General features: G+C 54.7%; 1 protein-coding gene across 1 annotated transcript in view; it reads left to right on the plus strand.

Moving 5' to 3' along the window:
- The window catches only part of LOC134511206 (neuronal acetylcholine receptor subunit alpha-10-like), a 49576-nt gene extending 43814 nt beyond the window's left edge, over positions 1-5762 (plus strand). The window contains exons 8-10 of the mRNA XM_063324819.1: positions 3108-3209; positions 4944-5121; positions 5278-5762. Coding sequence (XP_063180889.1) covers positions 3108-3209; positions 4944-5121; positions 5278-5762 — 765 coding nt within the window. The remainder of the gene's footprint in view (positions 1-3107; positions 3210-4943; positions 5122-5277) is intronic.
- Positions 5763-9061: the final 3299 nt, after the last annotated feature.

Consider the following 9061-nt stretch of genomic DNA (forward strand, 5'->3'; position numbering starts at 1 on the left):
CCAGCACCCGAGACTGAATAACGATTGGTGTGATATATGTGTTTTCCAGCACCCAGGTGCGAGTCCCTTGAGTGTATTTACAATCCTCCTCGCCGATCTGCCGTTGCTTTCCCATATTCCACCCCCTTGCTCAAGAGACCGCTTCTGCTGGGTTCATTTTAGTCTCACAGGGCATAACACAGAGCAATCTACTAAGGCATGCAATAACATACATGTTGGGGGATGCGGCGGGCCCGTAGACCCTTTGACAGAAGAGATAGAGATTGCAGTGTAGCCGTAAGAAGGCCGCGAGTTGCGTCATATAAGGGCAAAGTAACAAAAAGGAGAAAGAAGAAGATCGCTTCAGAGAACAAGGAGAGTTAGGCTGTGAGGAAGCCAGATTTTGAGCAATGCGAACAGGATTTCAATAACCAATCGTATTGTAGCTACGAGCGCGTGTGCTATGTAACCTAACCAATTGAAAGCGTAGAAAGAACACGTGAACGGAGCGTGAACAAAAGATTAGATATATAAGAAAGCCAAGTTTGTAATAAAGAGAGAGCTTAACTTAACTTTTCAAGGAGAGTCTTGTCGTTTGTCCGTCCCGACTGAAACGACAATTGGTGACCCCGACGTGATACTGAGGAAGAAGACGACTGGAAATAGTCGTGGGGACGGAGCCCAGTGAAGCTGAAGACAGCGGGCAGAGCTGTTGACGGATCCGGATCATATTTCAGAAGACACCTGTAGTAGGTGAGCCACTGGGGACATGGGAGAGAAGTTAACTAAGGAAGAGCAGACTGTACTCTCCACATGGACGCTGCTGTTAAAGCGGCAGGGCGTAATCCTCCCTGAAGTGACCTTGCGAAAAATGCTATTGTGGGGAAAGGAAGAGGGATGAGAAGTAACGTCGGTTACGGCATTTAGTGTAACGCAATGGACGAACCTAGGGCAGACATTATTTGAGGAAGCTACGCTAATGCGTAGAAAGAACACATGAACAAAAGATTAGATATATAAGAAAGCCAAGTTTGTAATAAAGAGAGAGCTTAACTTAACTCTTCAAGGAGAGTCTTGTCGTTTGTCCGTCCCGACTGATTCACCCAAGAGTACTCAGGGAGCTGGCGAGAGAGCTCACCACGCCTCTCTCCATCATTTATCAACAATCCTGGTCAACAGGGCAGGTACCAGATGACTGGAGGGTGGCTAATGTGACGCCCATCTACAAGAAGGGTCGGAAGGAGGATCCGGGGAACTACGGGCCTGTGAGCCTGACGTCGGTACCAGGGAAGATCGTGGAGAGGATCATCTTGAGTGAGCTCTCACGGCAAGTGCAGGGCAGCCACGGAATCAGGGCCAGCCAGCATGGGTTTAGGAAAGGGAGGTCCTGCTTAACAACCTGATCTCTCTCTATGACCATGTGAGCCGCCTGCTGGATGCGGGGAAGGCTGTGGACGTTGTCTCTCTGGACTTTGGTAAGGCCTTTGACACCGTCCCCCACAGCATTGTCCTGGAGAAGCTGGCGAATCATGGCATAGACAAGTGCACTCTTTGCTGGGTTAAAAACTGGCTGGATGGCCGTACCCAGAGAGTTGTGATTAGTGGGGTGAAATCCTCTTGGCGGCCGGTCACCAGTGGTGTCCCTCAGGGCTCAGTTTTGGGGCCAGTTTTGTTTAATACCTTTATTAATGATCTGGATGAGCGGATTGTGTGCACCTTCAGTAAGTTCGCAGACGACACCAAGCTAGGTGTGAGTGTTGATCTGCTTGAGGGAAGGAAGGCTCTACAGAGGGCCCTGGACAGGCTGGCTGGCTGGCTGGATGGATACACTACTACTGGACTGCACCTTCCGTCTAGTCGTGCTCATGAACTAGCACGGCCACTCTCGAGTCTTTGGTCGCGTTCGGTGAGAAACCAAAAGGACGAGCTACTTCAAAAAGTGCAGTTTATTTAAGCAACAGATAGATAGGTTCTTAGGGCAGCCGGTGATAAATACACTGTCTGCAAAGCACGTGCAAATGAAAGTATTGTTACATCTACAAAACGCGGGACAAAGTTCTAACGATACAGCCTGGCTATACATGTAGAAAAGAGAGTCTCGAGAAATTTCTGAGTTTCCCGAGGAAGCCCTCGGTATAATCTAAGTCTTACCCAAAGGTGTCCCTATGGGGGGGAAGAGAGGCTCAGCCCGTTGCCTGCTCCCAGAAGCCAGTGATGGAATTCTTTGCGATGGTGTCTTCCCTGGGTATCCCCCCTCTCTCGGGCTGTTTTTCTACTATTTGTTATCTTCGAGGTGGAGTTTGAGTGACTTTAGTCGTACATACTTTTACCATGAGTGGTGTAAATTTTTCTCGCTTCACAGTTAAAGGTCTAGTTTACGAGAAGCTCAGGGCGCAGGCTCAAGAAGGAGCGGTCGCACCTTGGAGGCGGGTAGCCTTCGGGGTGGAGGTGTGTTTTGGTATTATAATGACATTCTAACGAGCAAAGTTCGCACAAAGGACAGCATTTCATCAAAATTTGGCAAAATGTTGGCTCCGAGTATGGAGCGGGCAGCTAATTGGCAGCTTATCTGTTTCCTGGTATCATCCCATTCCCGTATCCGCTATACATCCTAAGGTAAAGCCGCGGAATAATTGCATCCCGTCCCGTACCTCATGTAGCTTATCAGGGAACCACAGGTGTTGTATCCTTCATGCCAGCTGCGGCTGTTTTCTCCCTCAGAAGCCTCTTGATTTTCTACTTTTCCTTCCTGTGTGAACAATGCTGTACTTTTGTGTTTTTAGCCAATGTAGTATTTATTCCACAGGGGGGCAGCGAGGTCTGTCCCTGTCCCCGTCCCCGTCCCCCCCCCCAACCTCTGCCCTCAGCAGGAGGAGAGGAACCAGGTCCTCACCTCCTACCTGTGGGTCCGTCAGGCCTGGCTGGATGCCCACCTCGCCTGGGACAAGGACGCTTACGGCGGCATCGACAGCATCCGCATCCCCAGCAGCTACGTCTGGCGGCCGGACATCATCATCCTCTACAACGAGTGGGTGCTGCTCGCCCTCCCCCACCCCCCGGCTGCCGCTTGCTTAATAAACTAATTTGATTAATTGGACTGGTTCCTGTCAATTATTGGGCCACAATCTATAACACCGGCCACGAGGAACGTCATCACCTACGGCTGCTGCTCCGAGCCCTACCCTGACATCACCTACACGCTGCTCCTCCGCCGCCGCGCCTCCTTCTACATAGAATCATAGAATCGCTGAGGTTGGAAGGGACCTTTAAGATCATCAAGTCCAACCTTTAACCTACCCTGACAAAAGCCACTTCTAAACATGTCCCGAAGTGCCCCATCTACCCTTTTTTTTAAACACCTCCTGGGATGGTGAATCCACCACCTCCCTGGGCAGCCTATTCCAATGTTTAATAACCCTTTCAGTGAAAAAATGCTTCCTAATATCCAATCTAAACCTCCCCTGACATAACTTGAACCCGTTTCCTCTCATCCTATCACTTGTCACCAGGGAGAAGAGGTCAGCCCCCATCTCTCTACAACCTCCTTTCAGGGAGTTGCAGAGAGCGAGAAGGTCTCCCCTCAGCCTCCTCTTCTCCAGGCTAAACAACCCCAGCTCCCTCAGTCATTCTTCATAAGGTTTGTCCTCCAGACCCCTCACCAGCTTTGTAGCCCTTCTCTGGACACGCTCCAACACCTCAATGTCCCTCTTGTAGCGAGGGGCCCAAAACTGAACGCAGTACTCGCGGTGGGGCCTCACCAGTGCCGAGTACAGGGGGATGATCACTTCCCTAGTCCGGCTCACCACACTATTCCTGATACAGGCTAGGATGCTGTTGGCCTTCTTGGCCACCTGGGCACACTGCTGGCTCGTATTCAACCGGCAGTCAACCAACACCCCCAGGTCCTTTTTTGACGGGCTGCTTTCGAGCCACTCTGCCCCAATCCTGTAGCGCTGCATGGGGTTGTTGTGACCCAAGTGCAGGACCCGGCACTTGGCCTTGTTGAACCTCATACCATTGGTCTCAGCCCATCGGTCCAGCCTGTCCACATCCCTCTGCAGAGCCAACCTCCCCTCAAGCAGATCAACACGCCCGCCCAGCTTAGTGTCATCTGCAAACTTACGGAGGGTGCATTCGATCCCCTCATCCAGATCATTGATAAAGATATTAAAGAGAACCGGCCCCAGCACCGAGCCCTGGGGGACACCACTTGTGACCGGACACCAACTGGATTGAACTCCATTTACCACCACTCTCTGGGCACGGCCATCCAGCCAGTTTTTTACCCAGCGAAGAGTACACCTGTCCAGGCCATGAGCAGCCAGTTTCTCCAGGAGAATGCTGTGGGAAACGGTGTCAAAAGCTTTGCAAAAGTCCAAGTAGATAACATCCACAGCTTTTCCCTCATCCACTAAGTGGGTCACCTTATCGTAGAAGGATATTAGGTTTGATAGGCATGACCTGCCCTTCACAAACCCATGCTGACTGGGCCTGATCACCCTGTTCTCCTGCATGTGCCGTGTAATGGCACTGAGGAGGATCTGTTCCATGACCTTCCCAGGCACCGAGGTCAGACTGACTGGCCTGTAGTTCCCCGGATCCTCCTTCCGGCCCTTCTTGTGGATGGGTGTCACATTTGCTAACCTCCAGTCAGCTGGGACCTCCCCGGTTGTCCAGGACTGCTCATAAATGATGCAAAGTGGCCTGGCGAGCACTTCCGCCAGCTCTTTCAATACCCTTGGGTGGATCCCATCCGGCCCCATAGATTTGTGCAGCTCCAGGTGCTGAAGCAGGTCCCTCACCGTTTCCCTTTGGATTACAGGGGCTTCATTCTGCTCCCCATCCCTGTCTTCTAGCTCAGGGGTCTGGGTACTCAGGGAACAACTGGTCCTACTGCTGAAGACTGAGGCAAAGACTGCATTAAGTACCTCAGCCTTTTCCTCATCCTTGGTCACTATGTTCACATCTTCAGCCTGCTCCTGCCCTGCATCATGGTCTCCTTCCTGGCACCCCTTGGCTTCTACCTGCCGGCCGACTCCGGGGAGAAGGTCTCACTGGGGGTGACAGTGCTGCTGGCCCTCACCGTCTTCCAGCTGCTGGTGGTGGAGAGCACGCAGCCCTCGGAGAGCGTCCCGTTCATCGGTGAGCCTTGATGGCACCCAGGACCCTCCCATGGGACCAGGGCGTCTGCACCGGGGTGGTGGGCACCCCCCCATGCCAGGGGGGGTTTCGATGGGGGGAGGTGGGCACAGGTCTCTCCCCACCCCACCGCGGCATCACCACCCATTACCCACGCAGGGAAGTACTACATCGCCACCATGACCATGATCACGGCCTCCACCGCGCTGACCATCTTCATCATGAACGTCCACCACTGCGGCCCGGGGGCCCGGCCCGTGCCCCCCTGGGCCAGGTGGCTCATCCTCCACCACATGGCCTGGCTCTGCTGTGTCTACGAGGTGGGCGAGAGCTGCAAGAGCCCCCGGCGGGTGCCAGGCAGGCAGGCGGGCAGGGAGGACACTGGGGGGCCGGGGGAGAGCCCCATGGAGGGGGAGGTGGGTGCCGAGGCAGGGGGCTGTCCCCGGGACTGCTGCCTGTGCCACCACGATGGCCTGCTGAGGAACGTGGGCTATGTCGCCAGCTGCTGCCGGCATCACCAACCCTCCCAGCGCCGGACCAGTGAGTGGAAGAAGGTGGCCAAGGTGATGGACCGCTTCTTCATGTGCGTCTTCTTCCTCATGGCCTTCCTCATGAGTGTGCTGGTCCTGGGCAATGCTGCCTGATGGCCCTGTGGACTCACTGCCCCCAGGGGCAGTGGTGGCCACGGGTGCCCCATGGGGGTGGCTCGTCCTGAGCCCCCCTTGGCCCTTCGTGGTCCTGCAGGGTGGAAGCTCCACCAGCGCCAGGGAAGAGGAGCTTGAGAGCGGGACCCTGACTCGGCCGGGGCTGCCCCGGCTGAAGGGTTGAGAGGTCACGGCCCCCCGAGCAGTTGTCTCGGTGGTGACATATAGATATAGAATCACAGAATGGTTTGGGTGGGAAGGGACCTTAAAGATCATCTCATTCCACCCCCCTGCCCCGGGCTGGGACACCTCCCACCAGCCCAGCTTGCTCCAAGCCCCGGCCAACCTGGCCTTGAACCCCTCCAGGGATGGGGCAGCCACAGCTTCTCTGGGCAACCTGGGCCAGGGGCTCACCGCCCTCACAGCCAAGAACTTCTGCCCGAGATCTCAGCTCAGTCTCCCCTCTTGCAGTGGAAAACCCTTCCCCCTCGTCCCATGGCTCCCCTCCCTCACCCAGAGTCCCTCCCCAGCTCTGAGGCTCTGAGGCTGGACAGGCAGGGGTGGCATGGCATGTGGGAGAACAGGGGCAGGTACCTAGAGAACTTCTCGCCTCCAATGCTCTTGGACTTCACCCCTGAACAATTACAGGACCCTGAGAGAGGAGTAGAATATCTGCAGGGGAAATACTGGGGCTCTTCTAGAGAGGCACAACTCACCGCACTGTGCTGGGCCCTGGCCACTATCTACCAGGCACTGCTCAGTGTTATGCAGCACCCTCAGGGGAAAGAGATGGAGACCAGACCGACAGCACCAGTATAGGTTAGGGGCGGACATGCTGGGAAGCAGCTCTGAGGAGAAGGACCTGGGGAAGATTCTCCCCCTCTACTCTGCACTGGGGAGGCCACAACTGGAGTATTGTGTCCAGTTTTGGGCTCCCCAGTTCAAGAGGGACAGGGAACTAGCGGAGCGAGTCCAGCGAAGGGCAACCAAGATGATTATGGGACTGGAGCATCTCCCTTATGAGGGAAGGCTGAAAGAGCTGGGACTCTTTAGCCTGGAGAAGAGAAGGTTGAGGGGGGACCTGATTAATATTTACAAGTACCTAAAGGGTGGGTTTAAGGAGGACGGAGCCAGGCTCTTTTCAATGGTTCCCAGTGACAGGACAAGGGGCAATGGGCACAAGCTAGAACATAGGAAGTTCCGTTCAAATACACAGAAAAACTTCTTTACGGTGAGGGTGAGAGAGCACTGGAACAGGCTGCCCAGGGAGGTTGTGGAGTCCCCTTCTCTGGCGATTTTCAAGACACGCCTGGATGCAGCCCTGAGGGATGTGCTTTAGGCAATCCTGCTCTAGCAGGGGAGTTGGACTAGATGATCTCTAGAGGTCCCTTCCAACTCTGAAGATTCCGTGATTCCGTGACAGACACTGCGGCTACTGCAAGCCCTGTGGCAGACACTGCGGCTACTGCAAGCCCTGTGGCAGACACTGCTGCTGAACCAGGGAACCAACCCGTGCCAGTATCAGTTGCCCCCATACAGAAGAAGTACACGAAGAAATCAGTTCGCTTAGTAAGAGATGATGATGAACCAGGGCCATCATGAGAAGAGGAGGAAGGGGCAGAACCAGAGATAATTACCCGATCCCTATCCTTGAGTGAGCCGCGGGATATGCGAGAAGATTTTAGCCCACTTTCAGGCGAGCACATTGTCACCTGGCTGCTTCGGTGTTGGGATAACGGGGCCAGTAGCCTGGAATTAGAGGGTAGGGAAGCCAGGCAGCTGGGATCCCTGTCTAGGGAAGGCGGCATTGACAAGGCAATTGGAAAGAAGACCCAAGCCCTCAGCCTCTGGCAACGACTCCTGTCAGGCGTGAGGGAGAGGTACCCCTTCAGTGAAGATGTTGTATGTCAACCAAGCAAGAGGACTACCATGGAAAGAGGTATCCAGTACCTGAGAGAATTAGCCGTGCGGGAGATGATTTATTATGACTCGGACAATGCAGACTTACCCACAGACCCTGATGAGGTGCAATGCACAAGGCCCATGTGGCGGAAGTTTGTACGAAGCGCACCGTCGTCATATGCCAACTCACTGGCAGTAACGGAATGGAAAGGCGAAGAGGGACCAACGGTGGATGAGGTGGCTGGCCGGCTCCTGCGATATGAAGAAAGTCTCTCTTCCCGCCTTGTCCCAGCTGTGGAGAAACTGTCCCGAAAGGTCCAGCAACTTGAAGAGAATACGTCCTACTCCCCACCTGTACGGGCCAGCATCTCAGGTACACACCACGAGGCACCCTGTGGTTCTTCTACCTGCGTGACCACGGGGGGCCCTTCTCCTTCTCCTTTTCTCCTCCTTCTCCCTCCCTTCTTGTTATGGTTTGAGAAACCCACCACAATTTCTTATCCTTTAGACAATTACTCTCTCACCCGATGACCCCTCCCCACCCGGGAAGGGGAATTGGGGAAAAACAAGGAAACAGGAGGGTTGCAATAGAAATCGATTTAATAGGATAAAACTAAAGAATTAACATTAATAATGGTAAAGAAGCAGTGTCGATCCCGATATCAATATAAAATACCCAAGGACTACACCCAGCCCATTCCATCAGCAGGAAGCCGTGCACTCCCAGCAGGGGACAGCCAATGGGGGACACTGCGAGCGCTGCAGCTTCACGAGGAAGGGAAGGGCTCAGGGCTCTGAGACTACGGCAAGGAGTTCTCTGGACCACCACCATCACGGGAGAGTCAAACTACACAGCAGACTTTATAATTTATATTGAACGTGATGTTCATGCTATGAAATAGTCCTGTTGGCAGCTTGGGGCAAGTGCCCTCCTTCTCTTGCTCTGCCTCATCCCCTGCTGAGTGTCACCAAGGGGGGCTCTGACTGCCCCACGATGTCACAAAGGGGGATGTGCCCCCCTGCCACCCTACAAAAGAGGGACGCGGTCCCCACTGGAGCCGTCAGCGGATGCTGGGCACCGCAGTCTGGCATTGTCTGGGCAGACTGCAGCCTCGGCCTCTGACACCCCAGCAGTCTTGCGGGTCCCGTCACTGGGGACCCAGGTGGACACTGGGGAGCCGCATCGCGGTTCTGTGCTGGTGACTCGGAGCACCGCAGCCACACCGGAGTCGGTGCCATGGGGCGCTCTGACGCCGTGTCTCCCCTGGGCCCTCTCCTCCTGATTGTGATGGGGCTCAGCGTGTTCTCATCTGTGCTGCAGAGCAAGCGGCTTCAGGTAGGTGACTGTTGCACCACACTGTGCTGCGGCATGAGGTGGCGAGGGATGGCATGGGGTG

This window comes from Chroicocephalus ridibundus, chromosome 1 (assembly GCF_963924245.1).
Source record: "Chroicocephalus ridibundus chromosome 1, bChrRid1.1, whole genome shotgun sequence".
In the NCBI taxonomy this organism is placed as follows: Eukaryota; Metazoa; Chordata; class Aves; order Charadriiformes; family Laridae; genus Chroicocephalus; species Chroicocephalus ridibundus.